Source organism: Oryzias latipes, chromosome 5 (genome assembly GCF_002234675.1).
Source record: "Oryzias latipes chromosome 5, ASM223467v1".
NCBI classification, from domain to species: Eukaryota; Metazoa; Chordata; class Actinopteri; order Beloniformes; family Adrianichthyidae; genus Oryzias; species Oryzias latipes.
In genome coordinates this window covers 24,407,771-24,434,289 of record NC_019863.2, presented here as the reverse complement: position 1 = coordinate 24,434,289, position 26,519 = coordinate 24,407,771, and the positions used below count along the sequence as shown (strand labels likewise).

At 38.2% G+C, this 26,519-nt stretch overlaps 1 protein-coding gene across 4 annotated transcripts; it reads left to right on the top strand.

Annotated features, from left to right (window-relative positions):
* Positions 1–76: 76 nt before the first annotated feature.
* On the top strand, positions 77–12,964 carry cldn19 (claudin 19). Of its 4 annotated transcripts, none has more exons than XM_011475321.2 (6): positions 77–789; positions 6,276–6,440; positions 6,701–6,785; positions 8,259–8,405; positions 9,861–9,900; positions 12,169–12,964. In XM_011475321.2, exons 1-5 carry the CDS (start codon positions 567–569, stop codon positions 9,883–9,885), a joined length of 645 nt encoding a protein of 214 aa, XP_011473623.1. In that variant the 5' UTR covers positions 77–566; the 3' UTR covers positions 9,886–9,900; positions 12,169–12,964. The 4 variants fall into 4 exon arrangements, with proteins under 4 accessions (XP_011473623.1, XP_011473624.1, XP_011473622.1 ...); XM_011475322.2 differs by having other exon boundaries at positions 11,783–12,964; XM_011475320.2 differs by lacking the exon at positions 9,861–9,900.
* Positions 12,965–26,519: the final 13,555 nt, after the last annotated feature.

Below are 26,519 nucleotides of genomic sequence, written 5' to 3'. Positions count from 1 at the left end.
ACCCTCTCCCCTCCCAGGGGGCGTTCCACTCACACAACAGAGTCCAATCACAAAACAGCCCTTTTCCCCATCCCTTCATGGTCAGCCTGTTGAGTTCACAAGCTCCTTTTTTGTTCTTTTTACTTTTTATTTCTGCTGTCCCTCACAGAGCTACTCGAGGTTGGAGCAGATGGAAAGGTTGTAGCGAGGGGGAAAATAAGTCAGGAAGGAATAGGAGGACACCATGCAGAGGGTGAAGCAGTCCAGCCGCGATGCTTGATGAGCTCCATCAGTGACCAGCAGAAACTCTTTCTTTTACTTTGACTGATCCCAGGAGGAACAAAAGAACCAGACCAGGCAGCCTTGAGGAAGTTATCCTGAAGAGAAGCTCAGGACGTCAAGAGAAACGCACTCAACTCTGATGTTTGTTAAAGATAAGGAGATGCTGAGAGGGACAAAATAGCAAAGGAATCAGTTAAAATCAATAAAAAAGGTGTGCCCAAAAAGACTGTTCCAAGTGGGGGCAACACTTTTACCGAAATTAAACAAGATAAAGAGTCAGATCAGGAAAAGAGGTAAATAATAAAATGGCCAACTCAGGTCTTCAGTTGTTGGGTTACTTTCTGGCATTAGGAGGCTGGATTGGGATCATCTCCACCACAGTCTTGCCTCAGTGGAAGCAGTCGTCCTATGCCGGGGATGCCATCATCACAGCTGTGGGACTGTACGAGGGGCTGTGGATGAGCTGTGCCTCGCAGAGCACAGGGCAGGTGCAGTGCAAGATCTTCGACTCCATGCTCTCGCTGGACTGTGAGTATAAGCTGGGTCCCGCCAAACCCTGCTGTGTTGTAACTTTTGTCCTCACACTGAATTCTATGTGTTTGCTCTCTGTTTTTTTGAATTGTACTTTGAGATTTATTTTAATAAATTCTATTCATGATAGAATAAATTAACAATGAGGACCACAAAAACAGACACATCTAAAAGCCTATATTAACATTGTGGTTCGAAATTTCTGCAAAAATGACAGATGGAATTCTATGTTTTTATATATAAAGAGTTTTTTTGTGCGTTTGCAAATTTGAATATATTTTTTATGTTCTTGACTTTTCCACATTTTGCCATATCTTTTAATGATTTCTTTGGGAAAATATTTAAAAGGAAGACTGTCCTCAGTCTAGGCCTGGAGGAATCGTCTCACCTGGACTTCTCAAGTTTTGTGCTTGCATTTATGATCTTTATTTCCCGCTAAAAGCTTGGCAAGGTGCTTATTTTTTCTATTTACCGTATTTTCCGGACTATAAGTCGCACTTTTTTTCATAGTTTGGCAAGGGGTGCGACTTATACTCCGCAGCGACTTATATTAGAAATAAATTGAAATAAATACATTGTTAACCCTCCTGTTATGTTCATTTGTGAGGAACAGAGATGATGTTTCTGGGTCAATTTGATGTTTGAGGTATGTTAAGTGTTAAGAGGATGTTAAGTGACTCAGAGAATCAGCAAACTTTTTTTTACAGTAAGATCTTGAAGGCTAACAACATAATATTCTATTTTCCAATGATTTCATAGATTCAGAAATGCAATAAAAGTGAAAACTGTTTCTACAAATACAGGATGAAAACAGAGTATTAGTTAGCCAATGATGCTTCATGAAAAGAATAAATAAATAAGTTTGAGAAAAAATTACTGTGAAATTATTAGATAAACAGTCTGCTATGATTTTGTCATATAAGGTTGTGAAAGTTAAAATGCGACTTATAGTCCAGTGCGACTTATCTGTGTTTTTTTCTACTTTATAATGCATTTTTGGGCTGGTGCGACTTATACTCCGGTGCGACTTATAGTCCGGAAAATACGGTAACCTGTTAGATCACAGAGCTGTCTTTCCAGCATCAACATGGTAATGTTTGCTAGATATGGACACTCGTCTCGATCACTTGGCCCTACAATGCAGATTCAGTCTCATGTTGGAAAAAATTGGACCAACATACTTAGAAAAAAGGCAGAAAACACTACTGCAGGTCAAACAATGTTTAACTTTGAGATCAATTTTTCAATTCTTCAAGCACATAGAAAGTCACAGTTTATATAGATTTCTCTATTCTAGATCACATAAAGTGAAACATTTTTCTATATTACCATGTTTGATTCTGTAGTCATTAGCAGTTCTGCCACAAATGACATAAACATTTTTATTTTTGTAATTATTTAAACTTTTCTTCTCCCTGTTGCACATATTTTACATTGCTTTTGAGTATTTCCTCAGAAGTGTGGAAATCGCAGTTTCTGTAAACCTGTTCCTTTAATGTAGTCATTTGTAACTGAATTCCAGATCATCTCTGAGATGCAAAAGTTCCCAAGCTGTAAATCTCACTAGAAATTATGGATCTTTAATGAACTTCTATTCGTGTAATGTGTGAGAAATGCCAGCGGGCGAGGAATGTGAGTTCAGACGTAAATCAGCTGTGAATATGAGCTTCCTGTCATCTCCGATCTGTAAGCAGTGGCTCATAATTAATGGCACACAGATTATATGAATCCATCCATCTGCTGTCTGCTTCAATCATCCCATTAGAGATCCTAATGAAAGACTGTGCATGGGAGAGCTTTGCCATATAACAATTTCAGAAAATAAACATTGTTTTCTCTGTGGTTTAGTATGCAGTCTGCCTTTTTTCTAACATTTGATTTAACACATTTTCAATAAGGGCAACAGGGGCGCCCTCCAAGCTGATGTCCCATCTCCTTTGGTTCATTCCAGTCATGTAAGAACAGCGTATTGTCTTTGGGCATGAATAGAGGGTGTCAGGAGAAGAAAAGGGCAGTGTTGAGCCCAACAGCAGAGATATTCCCAGAATGCACTCCGTCTTATGCACGCATTGTTCCACTTGTTTTGGAACACACCCTGTGATTGAAAACAACAGACAGGTGTACCCTCCAGCCCCCTCCCAACAGATCATGTCATGCACCTTAATCTGAATTGAACTTTGGTTTAATCCATCAGTCAGAGTTGTCTAGCAGCTCATCTCCCTTGGATGCGTTCGCAGCAGGAGCAGCATGTGATGGTGGGTGTAATTGTTCAGCAGACTGTGCAGACTTTGTGCGCTTTATTGAAGCTTTTGCTCAAGCAGAAAATGATAGTCAGTGTAGAGGACAGGCGAGAAAAAAAAAAGTTATTTGTTGTGGGAGTAGAGCGGCAAGAGGGTGCTGAAAGGACAGCTCTGTGGCATCTGTTGTCACACCCAGTCACTTTGTGCTCTGGAAGAGGAGCAGTTTGGGGTATTTGTTGAGTGAAAGCGTACATTTTTTTCCCCTTTGGGTGATAAATCTGTTCAGTCAGTGAGAAGGGGTAATCTGTTTGTGGTGTTTTCAAGCATAAGTAAGGTGTAATTCTTATAACTCAAACTATTTTAAGAGTTAAACACCAGTCCCACTTTGTTTTCACCTTTTTCCAACCACCATAGAGTTTAGGAAACTTAACCAAGTTCTTAGTTTACACAGTTTAAGCAAAAAGAAAATTATGATAGATTTAGGCTTGTAAATTTCAATTTGACCTAAAAAATGTAATTCCTTCACTCTAATATGGATCAAGAAAATGAGCCATACCACAAAAATTTCCAGTTTGCCACAAAAATAAAAGCCTGACATTAGCTAAGAGCTCAGCCACTTTGAGGATGACCACTATGTGTTTTGAAGCCCGATTTCCAATGTCTCCCTACCCATGATGTTTTCCCAATAAGAAACACCCTCCAGTACATGTTATCTTGCAAGGAAACACTAGAGAGTAGCTGTTCCGTCAAATACATGATCTTTTTGTATAATAAGTCGATCATATATCAAAATGGTTGAACAATCTAACCTTAATCAAATCAGTCAGTGGTGTCTTTAGTCATGAACAAGAGACACCCCGAGAAGCAAATGGTCAAACTACATAAGCGACCGTTTGGGAAGCCCACCTGATGATTTCGAATCTTCGTCAAATTGCTTTGCAAACCAGTGTGACAGCAATTATTTCATGCACTGGAAAAAAAGAAAAAAGTAAGACAGATTTTCTTTCATCTTTTAGGTTTTTAAGAGATTTGGGGTGATGCTGACAGAAAGGGGACTATATAAATAGTAATGCAATTGTTGATTTTTGTTGTAATGGGTCCAGTGTGGGTGGTAAATCTGAGGAGTAACAGATGACCTCACAATAGGACTTTAGAGTGATTTAACACACAAGCAGGCACACAGAGTGTGAATGAAAGCATGTGGCTGGCACTGCCAGGCTTAGCTGCAGAATGAGAGAGGGGCTGATGGGTGAGCCTGCCTGCTGCCACCTCCCCTACAACCCAAAGGCCCCAAGTGCTTCATCAAAGCATGACCGCAGTGCAGTCCTTTAGCAGAGACCCCCAAATGACCTCCAAATAAAACATAGATTTCCATTAGATGAAAAACAACAACATAGAAAAAACTCAAACCTCTCTCTGTTAGAGACCAACCATCAAAAGTAGCTGAGCAGCCATGAATCAGACTTCAAAGATCATTCATAAGTCATAAATCGCCTCAGATCAGCTTCTGAAAAGCAGCTTCATTGATGCAGCACGAATGATGCTGTGTGTGCTTTTGTCACAGAAAGAAACGATGGCATTGACTTTTTATTCAGGCTGTTGCTCAACCACTATTTTTTAAGCCATTTCTTTGAACATGAATCTATTGTCTGTGTTGTTTTGATGAAATTCATTCGTTTAAACTCTGACTTTAATGAATCAGAAGCCAAATACGATCAAGTATCAAGTATTATTGAAAGTTACACAGCACTATCCGACAAACATCTGAATAAATTTGAGCAAACCACAAGCAGTAACACTTGTCTGAAAAAAAGATCAGCTGAAAAAAAAAAGAATTGATGAAATATTGTTGACCAAATCCACCCCACAATGTTTTTAACAAACACAAGATGGGCATAAAGACCCTGATGTCCCTCTGAGCTGTCGTCATAATTTGATGTTGACACAAAATTGTGAGACGCAATACACAACTTTAAGATGATTTCCACCTGGACCCTTTCTCACTTTCTTTCTGTCTCAAAAATTATCTCAAATCAGTCCCACGTTTGGCTCGTCAGACAGCTCTAGTGACTTGCTTGAGTCAAAAAACTAGAAAAAAGGGTATTTTAAAGCCAAAGTTTGCAATTAAAATAATTTATATTTATAGTAATGTTGATTTCGCCTATCAATGGGTTCTGGACTGTTGGCAAACATGTATAACTAAATAGTCAACACCTGCAATATCAAAGTGTTGTAAACTGGTCTCATTTTTATGATGTTTTCTGACTTCTAAAACTAAAATGAGAGCAGTTTAGGATTTCAGTCTCAAGCAAAGACTCTGACTGTTTTGAGGAAGAAATGTGCAACTTAAAAAATGTGAAGATAAAAAAATATAATAAATAGGTTGTTACTCAAGTAAAATAAAATAAAAATAAAATAAACACAAAACAGATCTTTAAACCAATTGTGATCTTTTATTTTGAAATTTTCTCCGTGCAAGTTCAAAATTACAGAAAGTTTTTGTTAAAAGGTAAAATAATGCAATTTTTCCTGAAGTCTGAATGAAATCATTAAGCAAGGCTGCCTAGATCGTCTGATGCTATACCCTGTTCTCATTTGGACAGCTCATTAACCTTCACTTTTGTTCCACTTATGCTTGTGAGCAGCAGTAAAGCCTGACTGCTGAGGAGACGGCCCCTTAACAACAAGTTGTCTTTGTAGGAAAGCCACACTAAATCCTCTGTGTGAAACATGTAAACCAGGACCTCCTACAGGCGCTTTGTGTTCCACCCACTGTCACTGCATGTGTGCACGCATTGTGCACTTGCAAGTTTAAATGGGTGTGTGTGATTATGATTAAATATGTTCCTCCCACTGAGCTATGTGCGCACGGAGGCCTGTGCGAGCTTTGCTTGGGATTCCATGAATGCGAAACCACAGAGCTATTAGATGTGAAGTGTCACTCAAGGACCCAGAAGTTGACCCAGATAAACTCCTCTGGAAAATGAAAAAAAAACTTAAAGTGTCCCCTTCTGGTTGAGTCAAAATGCATGCGGTCTTTCGTCAGTCTTACTAAGCATCAGCGTTCTTCTGTAATTATTGCTTCAGTGTCTGGAATCATTATGTGTGACTGCAAGTTGAGTGCTAAAAGCATGTTTGCTTTCTTCCCTCCTTCCCACTGTCCTCTCTGTTTTTCTTATCCTCCATTGAATCTTTCTGCATTTTCCCTTGTGGTTTTCACCTCCTTTCCTCTTCTGAATCTAGACCACATCCAAACGTGTCGGGCTCTCATGGTGGTGTCGGTGCTGCTGGGCTTCATCGGCATCATCGTCAGTGTTGTGGGGATGAAGTGCACCAAGGTGGGAGACAACAACCCGTCCACCAAGACCCGCATCGCTGTGACTGGAGGGGCGCTTTTCCTTCTTGCAGGTGGAATTCCTGGTCTATTTTTTTGGGGTTTTTTTTACCATCAAAACGTACAAACTGAATGTTCTTTATTTGGGTAATTAAGCAGGAGGGGCCAGTTTCTACAGCCTGAAACCGATGTTCTGTAAACAGGATGTGGTCATTTGGGCATTTAACCTCGGTCATAAACCAAATTCTTGGAGGAGAAGATGATCTAACTACAATTTGGTTACAGTAAATATCTGCAGGCGTGATAAACAAGGCCTAATGCTGTGCTTCCACAGGTCTTTGCACGCTGGTGTCTGTGTCCTGGTATGCCACTCAGGTGTCCTATCAGTTCTTCAACCCAAACACGCCACTCAACGCTAAGTATGTGGTCTTTTCTTTGCTTTCTTAATCAAGGAATTACCCATGAGCAAGGTGTTGCCTAAAAAAAAATAAAAAAAATTTTTGAGTGGGCTCTTTGTTTGAAAGTTCATTCATCATTTTAACATTTGCTTGGATATTTTTAGGTTTTGATTTTTTTTCTTCTTCAGCAAGTAAAATCTGATTTTTTAATTGGATAATTTTAGAAACACACTCCAATCATCTATTGATGTATTTTAAAGCGTTCCCAGTGGTCTTTTTGATATGATTGTGCTTTTTTTATCCAAGAGAACAAAAAAAAAAAAAACCTGTCATTTTTAAAGACATAGTTTCTCCAGAGCAGCAGGTGATCATTAGATATTCACCTCAGAGTTGTGGGTGGGACAACTGGTGTAAAGCAACCCCTCCCCCCCTTTCCCTCCCTGTTGTCTAGAGCTCCAAGCATGGAGCTTGTTGCCCACCCATTGTCTTTGCGTCATTAAAATATACTCTTTTTCCAACAGCATTTGTTTCATCGGCTAGTGGTTTACATTTATTTGAGTAAAGGAAGAATTTTCTTTATAAATGTCCTCCATCACCAGAAAAAAACACTCTGAGAACTTAAATGAAGAATTGCACCACCCTGATTATTTACTGTATGCTGAGGAAAACACTATAGGAGTGGGACTACCGTATATACGTTTGTTTCTTCCAACTCCCTTTAATACAGCTAATCAAACTCAATTTGACTTTATCTGATAATCAGAGTATTTAATGAATCTCATGGGATTTTTGTGCGTACTATATGCAAAACTGCAATATGTTTATTTTGATTAAGAGTAATTATACAGTTAAGAATATGGCATCATCTTCTTTTATTTTGATTTTCTGATCAAAGTTTTACTATCTGAAATAGGCTTGGTAAATCAGTTTTTTGTCATTTTATCATTCCATTACTTTTAATGCTTGAAACAAATCAATAAACCAAATCAAATCATTCAAAACAACATTGTACCCTCATTCTACAAGTTGACTCCTGTTTCTGTAAAACGTTGGAGTTGACAAAGTCATGATTGTAGATTTTTCACCCAGTCCATGATTATGCTTTGCTAAAAACTATAAGCAAAATCCTGCGACAGACTGGCGACCTGTTCAAGGTGTCCCCAGCCTTCGCCCATAAGTGACCGGGCTAAGCTCCGGCAGCCCCGTGACCCCGAAAGGGAACAAACGAAAGAAAATAAATGAATGAATAAACAAAATCTGTGCATTTTTGATCTAAGGATTTGTCCAAGTGTATGGAACTTCTTGCTTTAATATGATCTTGATGAAATCTTCCTTAAAGGTTGAAAAGCCATATTAAGCCAGAAAAAATGTGAGATCTGAAAAGCTTTAAAGTTTTTCTGATGAGCCAGAATCCTTTTGAAAACAGTTTTAACCTGAAAGCTAAAAGTGTGTTGGGTAAAACCTGCACTCCTGACACAGCTGTTTTCCACGCAGGTATGAGTTTGGCTCGGCCTTGTTTGTGGGATGGGCAGCTGCCAGTCTGACCGTCCTGGGCGGCTCCTTGCTGTGCTGCTCCTGCTCCAAAGAGGACATACGAGGGCAGCAATACTACCGCCAATCACAGCCTTCCACAGCCAGGGAGTACGTGTAAACCCCGCCCCTACTTCCAGCAGTCACCCCAAACAGAGAGCTGAGGACACGCTTGACACCAACCCTTGATAAGACACTAAAAAGACTGCTATGCACGCAATCATCTGGCAATCAAATGCAGAAACATCGGTGCAAGTGTTGCAAAGTAAAAAAAACAAAACACACTTTTTTGTTACTGATATAAGCTTTTGCAGTAGATAGAAACCATTCGTGTATGATTTAGTGAAAATTTATTTAACTTTAAAAAAAAGCGTACATTTAAAAACAAGTATTTCTCGCAAGAACGATATGACAAAAGTGTAGGACACCAGAGATCTGGGTTTGGAGCTTAAATATCCAGCACTGCAAAACCTCACCAGCATGTCCTATGCTTCCTGGTTGGAGCTGCTTTGGTGTTTTTTCTCCTCATGCATTCACACTCCACTGGTGCAGTCAGATTGTGTAAAAGTAGACAAACCACATGATGAATGTGGACACAGGATGAATGATAATCTTCATCGATGGATAAACCACAGTGCTGTAAACAGGGGGACATTAATTTTTCCACCTTTATACTGTATTTTCCGCACTAAAGGGCGCACCATATTATAAGGCACAAATCAATAAATCGTCTTTTTTCAATATATTTAAATATTTAGAGCACAATAATAGAGAAAAAGAGGAGTCAGAGATAAGACTGTTAGAAAGTCAGACTTTAACTGAGTTTACAGTTCCTCCAGGGCCGTATTCCCTTACTACTCACTGCATAGTGCTCTATATAGTGCATTCGCCATTTTGTCGCGCTGTCCAAATCTACAAATCCAAAACTGAGTGCCCAAGAAATTTCCTAGAAGTCTTGTTAAAAACCCCCACTGTGGATCGATGCTCACTTGGTGACTATAGACCACAAGTCATTGTGTTTAATCAAGTTTTGCGAAATAAAAATTCTTAAATGTATTTTTTTTAATAAACCATCAACGTTTTTATACACACACTACACTTTAGCCATGTTGGAAGTGGTAGCCACTTTAGCCTATTCACAGTACCTGTAACTCTCAACCTTGTTTGCAACACAGGAAAAAAACCTAAAACAAACATTACTGTGACTGTGCCAGCTCCTAACCTTTGACAGCGCTGCCGTGGCCACACCCAACCAAACATTTTGACAGAGCACCGTGTATCTCTCTAAATTCCTTTGAAATAAATGAATCCAACCAGAATTAATCCATATATGAGGTGGTCCAGATTATAAGACACACTAACTTATGAAAAATATTAAGGTTTTTAGGTGCCCCTTATAGTGCGTAAAATACCCTACTCAACTAATTACGTAATTTATAAAGATTTGTAGCATAAATGCAGCTTCTTAATATTTTCTGCAAGTGCAGGACTTTGATTCATGCTGATTTGTGTTTCAACAGTTCAGAAACAGTTTTTTTCTTTTTCTGTCTAAAATTACTCAATTAGAGCTTCACTTGGAGACACAACCTGAACTGCAGGAGTGGAGGTACATTGTCACACACCTCTAATGAGTTTGTGCACTGTTGGTTATCCCTGTTGTTAAGACAGATGGAAACTCGTCTTCACCACATGCCATCACACTTCATTTACTAACGCAATAATCCAGCTTTGTATTCAAACCCAATTCACAACTGTGTGTGTGCCAAAAACAATTCCAACTTGTCTCATAGAGTTCTGCCATTAAGCATCGATCACACAGTGAGTTATAAGCTACTCTGTTAATCTCTTGATTGCAAACTACTGATAAATCCGGGCAGACGAAGTAGAATGGATACCTGCAGCTAGCCCCCACTCTGGAGAGTCAAATTGGCTCTTGAGTTCCCCTCTTGATGGCCTCACATCCATTTGCTTTGTGTTTTGAAAAGAGCCATCACTGTTCCAGATAACAAAGTCTTTAACTTTTCTCAGAATGGTGCCCAGTTGGACCGTTTCCTCTCTTCTTGGAAGATACTTGTTGTTGAAGTGCCCTGTTATGCTCAGACTGGGAAGTGCTACAAGCTTACAGGAATTTTCTTGCACACTTTTAACCTTTTAGGCACTGAAGAAGCAAATGTACTAAGGTGCCTTTGTAAAATAGTAGGTCTTCAAAGGTCAAATAATACAACATTTTATTTCTCTTAATAAGCTGTATTGCACAAATATATCTCAGACTTTTGAAAAAAGTTGTGCCTACTTTCTTCTGGGCTTTATCAACAGGCTAAGCAAACTTTTGAATGAAAAGTAATACCAGACACATTGGAAAGGTGCTGTTGCTCCCAATGCCGACCGATCGCCTTTCTGTCTGCCTCGTCAGATTCATGCAAATTTAGATGATTGAGATAAAAAAGACCGAATGACAGAATGTGTCTTAACCGCTGCCACTTGTCCTGGTCTGAACACATTTTCAATTAGCAAAGAGTGGGGTAACTGTTGCACATGCTTGTTCTGTCAAATAAATGAGTTGAAACAGTGAGAACTGACAGAGTGAGTGTGACATCATCCCTAGAAAATGGCTTACTTCCAGCTCCAAAGAAATTACGCCAAGATGCAGTTTTTCTGCAGTGTCATGTTTGGAACCAGGCCTCATCCGGAAGCAGGGATTGGTCCATGTTGGTCTGAATCAACATTTCTTTGGCAGCCACTCTCACCAATCAGGAATGAGCTTGTTAGAAAGCCACACCCCTACCACTGAAACCAGGCTTGGGAGAATCTGTCAAACATTTGGAATATTCAAAGTGAGACCACATAATCCTAATGAGGCATCTGATTGGCCAGTTTATAACTTCAACTACAAAACAAATGTTAAGAAAAAAATTAGGATTAGCAAGAACATGTTAAAAAGGTAGCAGACATAAATATTTGACAGCAGTTTATTTCTCAATTTTAGGAGCCGGCAGGTACTTCCTGTTTGGAATGTGACATGGGAGGGGTCACTCAGGCCAATGCTTACGCGTCAATGTCTCAGATTCTGTTGCTCTGCCAAACACCAATACATTTTAATGACAGTGGAAATTGTTAACAGTCAACTTTTAGATTGGAATCTAACCCAATTAAGTCATTTGAACGAGCATTTATTACGACTTCCTGACCTACATTTAAACCTGACATTCCGTACTTCTCCTGCAGTGACCCAGATTAGTTGCTGGTCGTGGTGCGGTAGGCATGGATGAAACTCTGGGATGTCTGTCATTGTTTGCACTAAACCTTTTTAGGCAATAGACTCCTGGTCAACTGACTTTTAACCCCTCCCGTGCCTCTGAACTTGTACTAACTCTTGTCTCTGGACGTGATAACCCTGGGGAATGTCTCTTGATCTTGTGATGCCTCCTCCCCCTCGTGTCTTCTCATTCTGTTTTTCTCTGGTTCTCTTCTTCTCTCCTCTAATTCAGGGCAGAGTTGTTGAGTGAAACTAGTTTCCCTGACTGATCAGCCCCTGCTTTTTATCGAGGATTGTTCAACTGTCCATCCACTGACTTCCCCTTTTTTTTAATTCAAATTTTGGACTTCCTTGTATTGCAGTCTTTTTCAATATCACCCACCAAAATTCCAGTAGGACCCAAGGTGTACTGTGTTCCCAATTTCCCCACCATCTGAACCTTTTCTGTAAACAGACTTTATAAGAAATCTTATTTTTTTTTCAAGTTAGCATTAAGGCAACATAATTTGGACCCTACCCTACAACTTCTGGCTGTGATATATGTGTCCTTTGGTTTATTTTGACTGCTGTGACTGTACTCTGACTGAAATATCTTTTTTTTTCCCTTTTGAATTGCAGACCAAATGTAAAAAGTACCCCACCAGAGAAAAGGGAGCAGTACTTGTAGTTTGGGAGAGTCTTCTGGCCTTACCATGGTTTAGGTTTCTGTCAACAGACAAAACCCTCTCACTGAGGAATTCAAAACAGACAAGAATGTGTTTCTTAGTAGTTTTCTTGGGTGTTGAAGAGTGTTTGGGGGTTAAAAGAAATAATCTCCTTGTCTGTGTTGTTGACTTTTGGTGAGACAGTCATTCAGGGTATGTTTTCTATAACATGTTAAAATTCCTGGGTGTAAATACCACCTTTCCTGTTCTTTTTTTATGTACTACAAGCATAATGTTTTACTACAGTGCCTTATAACACGTATCTGTGTATATGTACATACGTATCTGACCACATCCCCTGTGAGGATGTGTCCACAGCACCTCTGCCAGCAGTTCCATGTGCCTTTTCCAAGTTTGGATTCCTGGAAAGGAATATGATGCTGCCGTACCACTTCTGAAACAACAAACACATCATGTCTGTAAATGCCACTGTCTGTCAGAAGCTCTGTGCCTGTTTGCGTGTAGCCTTGATTGAGGAAATGTTCTTTTTCTTTAAGTGCAAACATGACGTTGTGTGACAGAGTCCTTGTAGCTTTGACTCTGAAGGATGTACTGTTCTGCGTCTTCTGTACTAAGAAACCCCTGTTTGTTGCAATTATCTACCAATCCTCAGTCTAATTACGACCTCCTCCTTGTTGTGTATTATCTCATTTACCGCGTACCCTCCTGTATTTCTTTTAGAATGAAGTAAACAGAGACATGAAAATGCATTTGGCTGTGACTCTGTGGTTCCCTTCCTTCACCATTCCAGCTCCAGTCATTTTTTTTTTTTTTTTTGTACCCTGTTGTTCAGTAATTGCAGAAGAAGAATTCCTCTTCTGCTTCGCTGCACTGAGGCACCTTCTCAGAGCGGGACTCACCACTGCTACAACTGACAACAAGGCTTGAAATCTCTCGTTGTTTTGTTGAGTTTATACAAGCAAATGTTAAACTGTGAGTTCAGCGAAAGACGATTCCTCTGAGTATTTATCGCTAAACTCCAGTTTATACCTCTTATATCTTTTTTTAGCTCTACTTTTTTTGGGATAGAAATAGGATGAAATATGATGTTTACATTGCTGTTAAAATGCGATTCTTCCCTTTAAATCCTTTTTTATTATTATTTTTCAAATTACATTTTTTTAATCCTCAAAAACATTGTCCAAATGAACAAAAATGACTTAACTCAAAATTAAGTTTATCAGTTTTTGGTTTTAACGTTTTTAAGAGCAAAACCAATTTTGAGAAAGAATTCAACCGGTTACAAAGGAAGTTGTGCATCTCTTCACACCACAAAACAGGATGACTGGCCAAACATGTTCCTATTAACCCTTGTGCTATCCTAGGCACTTTGACATGGGAGTTGGGTCATCTAGACCCACTAGACAGTGCGCTGAACTTTTTTCTTCAATAATTTGTGATCTTCACTGGTGTCCATAGATAACATGAAATCCTCTCCACCTTTATCCACCTTTGTCATGGTAGGGAGAACACGTCAATGGTCATCTTGACCCCATAGGATAGCACAAGGGTTAAATCACTGAAAAAGAAACTTTCTGACAGAATGGAAGATATTGAAGAGCTCCAAAAAAACCTCATCATGTTACCATCTAAATAAATTCAAAGGGAAAGGAAAGAAGCAAAATCAGGGATGATGATTAGTCTGAGAAACACATTTGTAGGACTTGGAGACTGCAGGTAAGGGCTAAAATTCCCACATGGAGAAAACATGGAATATTGAAAAACTTTATCTGAACCTTGTGAACGACAAAAAAATCAAGGACACATGTAGGAGATCATAAATAAAGCAGAACAACATAGTAAAGAAGTGCAAAACTCACTTAACGCAGTAAAGGTCAAAGCTCACAATTCATCAAAGAGAAAGAGAGTTTAGGTTTAGGGAGTAAACAGAAACACAACGACTCGCCTCACATTTGACAAAAAAACATCTGAATTGTTCTCAAAACCTTTTGACAAAACGTCAAAAGAGTAACTTTCTGGAAAGTGTGAAACCCGTTTCAACTTTAGTTAAACAGACTTTCAATAAAAGAACATTGCAGCAGTTGGACATGGGGGTGCAAGTATGATGGTGTGGGTTGCTTTGCAGCTTCAGGAGCACAAGCTTTTGTTATAATTAATGTAATCATGATCTCTACCTGAAAATTGTTAAGCTCAATGGCGTCTATATTTATCTGTCAGCTCGTGAGTTCAGGAGTGCCTGAATTTAACAGAGGAGCAATGATCCAAACACTGCAATAATTTGAACCTACTTTAATTATTAATCATTAAAAAAGGTTTCCACAGCTTTTTGTGCAGACACAAGTTGTAACTTCAGTTTATTATATTTACATTAAACTATGAATTGAATAAGAAAATGGTCATTGAAAAAGGTCTAATTTCAAAATGTTACTATGTTCCTTGTAACTGGATTAACCCAGCTGTTCTCTTTTTTTGTCATCAAAGACAACTGTTTATGCCCAAAAACCAAACTTTCTCTTGATTGAAAAAGGCACCACCAACCTTATTTGGTGTAGGGGGAAGTAACTTTTTTCACCTGGGCTATAGGCAGGCTCGAGCACCTTTTATGTATACATGAAAATTAATCTTTTTTTTAAAACAAAAATGTGTATTTACTCACCCAGTCTATGTCTTATAACCCAATATAAAAAGGTTTTGCAGCACTCAAAAAAACAACACAATCTAATGCAATACTTTGATAGAGAAGTTAGGATAAAAAACAAAAAAAACCCCAATTGATTCTTAAATCCCTACTTAAAAAATATAACAGGTGGATGCAGAAATGTGGATGGTGCTGCAAACTGAAGTGGTTGCTAATGAGCATGTGCAGAAGTTTTAATGAGTCGTCCTCTGTACAACACAAAAAAAGTTTTGCACCAAAAAAAAAAGAACAATAAAAGAAATTAAGTTAAAACCTGCAAGAGCTCTATGGAGAACATGTTGACTGAAGTCTTCCGCTGAAGACAATTGCTCATCTCAGCCCCATGAAAAACAAGGAAATGTCTGGAGTCACAAGGACTTCTTATTCCTCACCAGTTTTAAAACAAAACTTACCTTTTTTGCAAGCTTTTTTGAGAGAATTCCCTAAAATCAAACCCCAGAATTTGCATAAATGTGCCAACTTCATTTATTACCCTGCTAAGATGCATTCCCCAGAGGTTTGATGGAGCTGGCAGCTGGAACAGACTGTCCAGGAGTTTGCATGCAAAATCAGAAAAAGGCCGTTTGAGCAGAAGCTCCCTGGGGACTGCAGGGGTGAAAGCAGAACGTGGACGTGAAATCTCACATGCACTTGACATTTAAGGGTGCACGCACATTACCTGTGACTTTACAGCTTGGGAGCCATTCACACAGTTTGAGGCCGTCGTGCAAAGCAGCTCCTTTCCCACATGGACGTCTGCTGGAACTCCATGTACGGACACAGAAGCAGTGGTAGAACTTAAAATGTGCCAAAGTCAGACCCGGTTGTGATGCATCATAAAACTGAACTCTTTCGTTCATGTTGAACTGGGTTTGTGGATACACGGAGCAAAGGTTACAGAGAAGCCTTCTGCAGAAACCGAACAATTACAGTAAACACAGGAATGTGTTTGCCGTCTGTCAGTAGTGGAGGATTGATTTCTCACACATGCATTTGATTAAAACTCACAAATGGTGGCTTCCAGGGACAGTGGACTTCTTTATGCTTTAACTGTAAATACAAAAAAAAACTAGAAATGTGTTCCCCTCAGAAACTCAAAAACATTTTAAATCAAATTAGTTTGAAGTGATAATATGTTGTAAATGTTCAAACTAACCCATTTTGGTGAAACTGAAGTTTTTGCATTTGTTTGAACTGTGGCTGCAATTGTTTCTGCTTTTTTGAGAGATTGGTGATGAGAAACTGAGTGTGTTCAAGGAGTATTTGATAGGGTCCTTTTGAAAGGAATGCTGCCTTGATTCTGGGTTTGGTCATTATCATCATTAAAACAGAGCTGCAGGCTCATTTCCGCTACCAAGCTGAGTCCGATGAATTCCTCTGTCTGCCAGCGGACTCTCTGACTGGACTGAAACACCTCCAAGAGATTTTACCCACTTTCTCACTTCCGTGTGATTCCGGGAAGATTAGGTTCTGTTTGAATGAAGAAAATAACAAAAGGTGCCATCTCTCGTACATGTTTAAGTACATGCAGTCCTTAAAGCCCCACTCTGAACTTCTTTTGAGCTATTTTCAAAGTGTTCCCAGTGGTCTTTTGATTATAAGTATGCTGCTATTAGCCAAAGATCAAAATACTTGTATTGTTTTCAAAGACATAGTTATATCAGTAGTTCATTAGAAATTTCACCTGAGTTGTGGGCAGGACTGTTAGCAAGCTGCAAGCCCGCCCCCACTTCCCATGAACTGAAAGCTCTCTGTTGACATGCTCTCCCATTGGCTTGTGGCCCCTCACACCCCCAACTGAACTTGGAACTTGAAAAAAGTATCGTTGTAAAAAACAGTTTAGGACAGTTGTATAAGATGATTCCTGGTAAATGTGATCAAACAGCTGATTTACTCTTGAGGCTTATCTTTTCACTGCACATATAATGATAAACAACAGGACAGTAATAGGCTCCCTTTCTTTGAATGTGATGTTACTGATGCACTTTTCTCACAATTATTCTTCCATACAAGGAAGGTAAAAATGCAAACTGATGCATTGATTTATTTGCGGGCCCACACCATCACACCGCCTCCACCAGAAAATTATTCCCATATTTGTGTAGGCATTAGTTTTGTGCTCTCTGCATCTCCACCTTATGATCCAGCTGCTGCAGGTGCAATCATGACCCATGGGAATCCGTCCTGCAGGGGACACCAGAGGTTTTGATCAAGAGGTAACAGTAGTTCAAGCTGCTAAATGTTGGCTGAGATGTTTTGGCAAATCCTGATACAACTTTTTCTGCTCTGCTGCTTATTTTACAAAAGAATGTCTCATAGAACCACTATGTAAAAAGGGAAAATCATTATAGCATAAACACACAATTTTCTTCACTTTGGTTTGAGAAACTTTTACATAATACAAAGAAGAAATGTTTAAAATTACTTGAAAATATTCGTGTAGTCAACAAATGTCAGACAGGAATGTAGCGCAGATGCTACCTGTTGTGAAAAAATATAATAACCTACTGAGTGGAAACATCAAACATCCAGTCAGCAGCTAGCAAGAGATGAAACCCGGAGAGCTGCAGTTGCAGTCATCCTGCAACAGAGGGCGCCAGAGACCTCTGATCCACAGCTGCATGGCTCTAATGAGAAAACACAAGATGGACCACCCCAACTAAAACACCATGACTATACCGTAAGTATGTACATGTTTAAACCAATATAAGCAGCACACTTTATACAGTATAAACAGTGAAAAGATTTCAATTGCAAAGAAATCTGTCCTTTGAGAATTTCAGACCACTATTTTGTTTAACCATACAAGTGAAGCTAATCTTGAAGCAGGTGTGTGAACATAACTAGAAAAGACCCACGATTTGCTATATTGTTACATGTGCGTAAACTAACCATTTTTCACAGTAACACAACAGTTTCTCCACATGAATTGACAGAGAACATAATCTTTTATATTTTTCACTTCATTTCTACTGACTTTTCTAGCCCATTTAGTCCAAAGTTTGAGCAGAATTTTTAGATTTATTTGGTTTGTAATTACCTTTTTTTCCCTTTCATTAGCACATATTTTTTCTTAAACAGAGAAAACATAAAAACTAAACTGCAGAAAGTGTAACAGGTTAAAATAATCAAATCTGTTCAAAATTTTACAAACGAAATCAAAAAATTTTTTTTTGAAGAGAATTGATGTGTCCGCACATTTTTAGGTGAATAAAACAAGCAAAAATCCAATTTTGAATTTAATTTTAGAATTGTAAAAACAATTTTAATCAAATGGACTGGAAACATTTTGAATTGGATTGCATAAATACTAGATGGAATCAGTGACACTAGCAAAAGTTAAGATATGAAATAAATGAGTTTATAGTAAATAAGTTTAGTTTTTGTCTTTAATCAAAGTTTAGTTTCAACTCCATAATCCGCCCTAACGTTTCTCATAAACAAAAAAGAGAAATGTATATTTTAAACTCAATAACGTAAACATATTTTAACACTGAAAATAGGGGGAAAAAATAATTCTTCCTTAACATACCAACACACCTTTTTCAAAGCAGTAGCTTTAACTTTTATGTAAAAAACTTGACCTATTTGAGTCTTCAATCGTCTTGATGATGTTCTGAATAAAGAGCTTCTTGATTAAAGTAAACATTTTCAAAGTAAAATGTTTTGAAGCTGTTAAATAACATCTAGGATGACTTCCGTCCCACTTCTCCTCATCTTCTCTGACTTTTCACTTCTGCTCAAATGTAGAAAACAATCGTTTAATGATTTGAACACAGATGGAGGGGCAGACCGTTCAGACTGTGGAGCCAGCTTGGCTCCAGCTGCGGCCGTCGGCCTGAAGAAGGCAGTGTTTGTCTTCTAACTGTGCAGCATCTTTACCATCAGATTTGAGCTGCTGGTCATGAAAAAAAGAAAAAACACGTCTATAATTACTTTCACTGATGTATACTAAATCCAGAAAGCTCTATGCATATTAATTTTGAGCATTAACAGCTTTCTGAATAATTACAAGCGAAAAAAAGAAATCATTTCAAATGTATAAAGATTAGCTCAGGTCTTTTAAAAAAGCAAAAGATTAATACAAAATAAGGGATTTGGCTGCAGAACTTGGTTTCTAGCGACACTGAGACTTTTCACTGTGAATGTTTTGTCTTTGTGCAAACATCCGCTCTACTTTTAACTGTTCTGAACTGGACTTAGCGTGCTGAGTTTGCAGGTCCCTCTACTGTTTTTTCCCCCCATCGCACTCCTTTTGTCTGCATTACAGTTCACTCCATCTCGCCTGGAATCCTCGTAATCACCTATCGATTCCTCATCATCATTACCAGTGTTTGCGTGGTGCGAGGCGCAGCTGCACACGACCATCGCTTTGATCCCAACAAGGTCAGTGGAATCAATCCCCTTTGATTGGAGATCTGCTCCAAGAAACAACTGTTTCCACGGCGCTGGCAGCTCAGCACAAACTCTGTGGCTCTGAGTCCGATGTTTTAGTTCCCTCTTTTTTACATTTTAGCTCATTGTATGGATGACAAGTGTTCTGCTAACTGGTGATTAAGTGTTTGCAGCAAAAATTAATAGAAAAAGATCAATAATTTACAGAACCTTCTGTGGGATGTTAAAGTTGGAACCATTGAGGTTCCTCCATTTTTGTTCTGTCATATCTATCTATAAAACAAAATTTGTCAAATTTACCAATTTCTGTCAGTTTCATTTGAGCTTAAAAGGAAAATGTATAATGTATAAATTTTGGGAAATAAAAATATTAGTCAAGTAAGCAATATAAAAATAATATCTAAACTATAACTATTATGTCTTGACAGACATTTCACCCAGAAATGAAAAAAAAGTTATTTATTTTTATAAATAAATAAATTCATAAATGAATGAACGGTAAAAAATAAAAATCACACATGAAACTTGAGAAAAAAATATATATATTTTTTTTTTTATCATTTTAAAGCTTAAAACAAAAAATAAAAAAAAACTGGTTCATGTGACTTTTTAGAGCTCTTTTCCAAAGTCACATTTATTCATTTACATCTATATTTATGTAATTTATAATAAAAAGACTTTCATTTTGTTCATTCTTGAGCAAAATCTATTTTTTTAATAAAAAAATCCCAAAACAACAACATTTTTGAGGCAAAATTTACTTCTAACTTTAGAAATAGTTGTTTCTGTTCTCAGTTGAATTAAAATTAATCATAATATCAAAGGTGAAACAAATTAAACTACTAAAGTCAAATGTTTTCAGCAAGGACATACCCAAGTCATTTTATCATTTGTTCTTAATAAAAGTGCCAATCTTTTTTTGTTGTAAAAATGTTTAAATATGCAGAGCAAACTTTATCACCAGTAGGCACAAATCAATTAAATTTTAAACTTCAATAGCAGCAAACTTCTTACAAACAATGTCAAGCATTTTCATTTAGTTTGCCTCCGGCACATAAGAGAATATGCATCATGTTTGACTTGACTAATGTTTTCAGAATGCAGACAGATTTGTTTTATTTTATAGAATAGAATAGAATAGAATAGAATGCCTTTATTGTCACTGTGCACATGTACAATTTGCATCATACGCGTATACAATGAAATGAAATGCAGACTTCTTACCGTTTAGTGACCGTGTCGGTGCGTGACATCACTACTTTCAATGACTGTGAATTGAAAAAAAAACAGCAAAGGGAATGTGTGACCTGCAGTTGGCCTTTTATAGTAAAAACAATACCTACAGATAAAGAACAAGCTGTAAAATAAATTCCTAGACCAAAAGAATTAGAAAGTGAAAAGAATTAGATAGCACTAAATCAAAGAGCAATGATTTGAAAACTACATTTTGAACTTAAGTAAGTTGTTTCTTTTTAGAGGAACAACTCAATTAAAATTGATTAAGCCATTGTTTAAGTCCATCCCTTGCTCATTTGGCTTAGCCCTCCTCCCTCATTTATACAAGTTTGTTGTCCAAATTCTCTGACAGTGCGATGGCTAAATAGCCATTAAAGAAGAAGCACAGCCTGGAGTTGAAACATGGGTTTAAACTGAATCTCAACATTTTTGAAAAAATGTAGAGGTTTATATCTCTGTGTCCTCCCTGACCTCTTGTTGGCTATGACAGAAAAACTAATTGCAAGAGACCGATGATAAAAAGCATAAATAAATTACATTAAAAATTAGTAGTTTTTAGAATGTTTTTTTTTATTGCATTTTTTTAAAGACCCACCATTTAAAGTGGTGTTTGTGGTGTTTTTAACACATTGTAGTATTTTTTTAAATGATAAAGAACATCTATATAAAAGAATTTAAGATTAAAATAGCATTCATTTCTATATTCAAATCAAGATGAACTAGGAATAGATGAAAAATTCTGTTTGAAAAAGCGAGAGTGTTAACAAAGGGATGATTGGATTTTAGCAGAGGCCTATTTACATGCCGATAGTCCCGCCCACAAACAACTCAGAGGCCAGTTTCTGATGAACTCCTGCCGCTCTGCAGAAACTATGCTCTAGAAAACGACACAGGTGTTTTGATTTGGGATGAAAATGGCATAATCTCAATTAAAAGACCACTAGGTTTTAACTTCTTCTTACTCCATTTCGAACTATATGTTGATGTCATTTATTTTAATCATTTATCTTTATAATGTTTTCATTTGCTGTTTTCTTTTGTTGTTTTCTGTGTATTGCTCGAAATAAATTTACAAACACAAAGACCACTGGGAATGCTTTTAAAAAAGATCAAAATATGATTAGACTGGATCTTTAAGCAAAAACACCAAAAATGCTACCAGAAAGAGAGACAAAACAATAACATGTTTGAAAAAGGTCCATAGTCCAGCGTGCTTGAGATATTAAATTCAGACCATAGATGAAAAGATGCTCATGTTGGTTAAGGTCTCAACATCGCTCCAGCTGGAGAACAGGGTGGAGGAGGACCAGCGAACCATCTAGAATGCAAAAAGGCAATAATTCATGAATTTAAGTGAAAAAAAAAAAAAAAGACTGCTTGGTTGCGGAAAAAAGGCAGGCATTTTAGCCATTGGTTCAAAGTGAAGAACTAATTGCTAATGACGTGTGGAACGATGTAACAACCCAGCGCACCAGGAAGTCAGGTAGATCCTCCCTACTGAAACCGCGCCAAATCTTCAGTACAATAAAGTTTTCAATAAATAAAACAAATTTATTTATACTCTACATCTACAATTCTAAACAAAGTTAAAGTGAGACCCACACTTTTTTTTAAAATTTGGTATAAAAATTCTTACTATGAACATTTAAACCCAACCAAGAGTTTCTTTCTCCCACCTGTAGTTTTAAAAAAATGTTAATTCTCACTTGCGTCATCACAGAATCTGCTCAGGCTCTCACTTTATACCGCAATCACAGAATCACACATATCATTTAAGCCCTCGTACACACACATCCAAAGAGATGAAGATGCAAGACAACCCACTACAAGTCAGAGATGAACTCAAAGGCGTTTTTGGAGATCTGCACAGCTGTACAGCCGGCAGCTGACAGCTGGAGTGTTGGCCGAGTGTGAGAAAGATAAGCTGCTGTGATTATCATTGTTTTTGTAAAGTTTATCGCTCGCACTTGGCCGCACTTCCCCAGAAGCATTGTTACTCTGACACACGTATGAAGGGTGTTTCATGCCGCGGCACAAAACTTGATCTAATCTGTGTGTTTTCTCTTTGCTCCAATATTCCAGCGCTTTAATTGGCTCTGACAACTTGGCCAACTCAATTCCATCCAGTCTCTTCCAGAATGCCTCTCTATGTCTCTAATTGGGTCCAATCAGTCGGAGTGATATTTATCGATTCCCCCTCTTTCTCCAACAAACACGTGCCATCTCTTTCTCTTTCACACCGACCTCCCTTAACTCATTCTTCTTGTGTTGCTCCCTTCTAAGGAAGACGCTCTTCCTCCTCTCTTTAGCTAATTTTAGTATGAGCAAAATAATTATGATTGATGCAGGTGTCTCTTTCTTCCTTCAAAGCTTTTTAAAATAGACACCCCCATCCTTCCAGCCGCCCCAAAAGAAAAGAAGCTAATTAGCGCGAGTGGATGAGCGAGGAGAGAGGCCTTATCGAGCCGTTATCAGTCCGCCTGCCCCACAGCTGTAAAAATCATATTAGATATCTTAATCGTTCATTCTGGCAGGGGCGTCAGGGACAAACTTTCTCATTTTCCTGTCCAATTGACGTGCTATGTTTCCCCCCTCTAGTTTCCGAACGCACATTTTTTTGTTGTTCTTTTTTCGGCTGAGCCTGTGAATCGCTGATGGGACGCAGGACGCAAAAAGATGAAGACAAAAGGGGAAGAGCTGGAGATTAGCTAGAATGCACGTCACATTCTGAATGGAGACCATGCTTTGGATAATATTTCATTCTGAAAAACATGTCTGCATGTGAATGCAACAACAGGAATGTTTCACTTAGATATTTTGAAATGTCAGAAGAAAAAACAGTTAGAACAGGACTGAATTCCTTGACTCAATTTAAAGATGGAAAAGTAGGCTGACAACAGAATAACTGCAGTAGACAGAAAAATAAAAGTTTGAATGATTTACTCTGACACGTCTTTAAAGTTTGGATTAACTTTTAGTTTTCTAAATTGGCTTCTGACTTCTAATTTATTATAAATTGTCAAACAGTCCTGTTGGGACATTATCAGGATAATAATAATATTATTATAATAGGATTTTTCATGAAAATGGTATTGCAGAGTTGGGATTTTAGCACACAAAGGTCAACAAAAAAAACAGGCAAATGCTCCCTGGGCTGAAAGCAAAAATTCCCTCACAACTCCCTTTAAAGTTATATGGTTTAATGTGGGACTATCTAGCGCACTGCATTTTAAAATTAATTCAGACACCATGCTCACTATCTTTTTTATTTTTTATGGCAAATATGACGTCACAAATTTCCCGAAGTAAAACCTAATAAATTGGAACATATAACAAAGACTATTTATAAAGTGTTTTAATGATGAAAACTGCTTCATTAAATGCTTTGCCATGCTTTCCCAAGAGAAATCATTCAAAAGCATTTTGGTCTATTTTCCCCAATCTAATGAGCATCAGTGCACACTGGTTTTTTGCAGAGAATTCTGGGAAATTTCTTGAACACTTCATTTAGGAATAATAGTTTTTGGATAGCGGCGAACACAAGGCATATTGGACTAAATAGTGAGTAGAGTAGAAATGTGGACACAACTCTAATGTAGCATTTTTCCCCTGTAATTTTATTAATTTAGATGATTAAGCAGAAAAGGTTAGTAAAAGAGTCAACTGTTACCTCTTCCAAAATAGTAATATTTTCTAAATTATATCTAATATTTCTGACATTTTAGAGTTAGCATTTTGGCAACATTATGATTAAATCAAATCCGTCTGTATTTATAAAGGTCTTTTCAATACACAAAGTGCTGTAAACCAGAATAAATATTACAAAAGAAGTGAATTAATTTAAACGCCCAATCGAATAAAAATTGTTATTTAACATCTAGCATTTATGTTGGAAGTCATATAAAGAGAAAACAAGCTTAAAATTACATTTCTGAGTGATTCTCTACTCAAATTGTTTTGAATCAGGAGCAGACACAAAAAAAAACTTTTAAAAAAGGATTGTAGTTGTGACATAAAAGCTACAATTGGTAGGCCACAAACTCCCAGCTCTACTCCATTCTGATGCATTCACTTGTAGATGAATAGCTTATTTCACGTCTTTGTTTGTCTGGTCTAAACAGGCATCTAAACTGTATTGCAGAATAACTCCAGAATAGCTTGCCATTAGTGTTGCACCTGTAATGTTAGGTTAGGGGTGTGAGGGGCATGTAAACAGGTGACAGGAAGGGGGGTGGGGTTGCTCTGCACACCAACAGTCCCATCCACAACTCAGAGGTGAATTCTAGGTGAAAACCCAGGTTTTTGGATTTTGGCTAAAAATACCACAACCAAATTAAAAGACCACTGAGAACGCTTCAAAAAAGATCAAAAGGTTATCTGAGTGGGACTTTTACAGACAGAGCCCCAGGCACACACCTCCTACCCCTTTAACTGATGGAGATATACATTAGGCAACAAGCTAACAATAAAGATTACTGGAAGTAAATGTAAAGCAAATGTTCTTATTATCTTTGCATGGTTATGAACTGCTTGTGTCTCTGCATTAAACACTTAAATTCCGTGTTGACTCTATAGCTGTACTGTCTACCCACAAACAGTAACCACAAACATTTGTGGCTTTATTAGCCCCTCCTCTTTGTTTTGTGAAGATGAGTAACCTGTTATTTCAGCAGGGAAACAACAGGTTAGAAGTTTCTAAGACACTGCACAGTTCCAACTAGGTTTAAACATATTCCAGGATTAAAGTTAAATGACCATTAAATTGAAAATTATGCAGCAGTTATCTGCAAAAGGCTGGGTTACTCACATGCAAACCTAGGGTTTAATTTTGAGGCCAGCATATGAAAGTCTTGTAGTCTTCTTAGTGGAGCAGCAGGTTGCACCTTTTCCCTGCTGTAAAAGCCAAACCTCCAACCCTTAAATCAGTCCGCTCCTCCTCCGAGTGGCTCTGGCATACCGAGATGAGTGAAAAATGGTGCTCACTGAGGCTTTCTGACCTCCACATAACCCCGATTTGAGACAGAATTATGCTTTCTGATCTTACTCCAACCTCCCTCTCCTGCTCTGTTTTAGCATCTCTCTTCCTCTCAGCTCTCTGTTGTGTGTGTATTTGTGTGTGTGTGTGTATCTACAGGCTGGCTGTTTGTGTACCTGCAAACTGACAGACTCTGCTTTGATCAGGCCTGAACCCCGGGGGCAGCACACTGGTCCTCCTCTCCAGTTGTCTGTGCATAGATGCACATACATGCGCAGCAGCTTTCTATGCACACGCGCACTCATGCAAACATAACAGAGGCATAGTGAGATGATGTGAGATAGGGAGAGAAAGACTGAGAGCGGGAGAAGCCTTTGATGTGCTCAACCTTTTTCTGTGTTCGTATTTCAAACGGCAGCGAGGGAGAGAAGAGACTCAGAGAAGATCGTAGGATGACTGATTGACCCTTCAAACCTGGCCAATTTTAAGAGGGCCAATGAGGAAAAAAAACACACATCCCGTCATTTCCTCTCAGGTTTCAGACCAGCTGACAGGCATCTTCAGCCTTTGGCTTTAAAATTGAGCACCCTGCTACGCTGATTAGCAATTTTCACTTATACTGCCAGTGTGTTTGTGGGTGATAGAGAGAAGGAGCGCTGGTATTTGGAGAGATTTTAAAGAGCATAAAATTGGATGCTCATGTGCCCCAGCGCTGACCCCTCCACAGTAAGCCAGTGGGCAGATGGGAGTCGAGTGCTGGGACACGGGTGGATTGAAGTCATTGGTTGTCTTCATAAAGTGGGAGTTACCCCTCTTATCCTCTCTACCTCTTTAGGACCGAAAACCATGTAGAGGTTTTCATTTAAGCAATTACACAAAAATGTTTGGGGAACCAGCTAGATTGTGCCCTCAAACCCGACCACAGACCCATCGTTTTAATTATTTTTCTGCTTTCCAGCCAGTCTCTTTCATACTTATTTTTTTCTGCCTTGAGACACTTGAAATGTTCAATCAGAGATAA

Coding starts and splice junctions, on each gene's coding strand:
- cldn19 (XM_011475320.2), top strand. CDS start 567: ATGGCCAACTCAGGTCTTCAGTTGTTGGGTTACTTTCTGGCATTAGGA. Junction 790..6,275: donor CTCCATGCTCTCGCTGGACT/GTGAGTATAAGC, acceptor TTCTGAATCTAG/ACCACATCCAAACGTGTCGG. Junction 8,406..12,168: donor CAGCCTTCCACAGCCAGGGA/GTACGTGTAAAC, acceptor TTTGAATTGCAG/ACCAAATGTAAAAAGTACCC.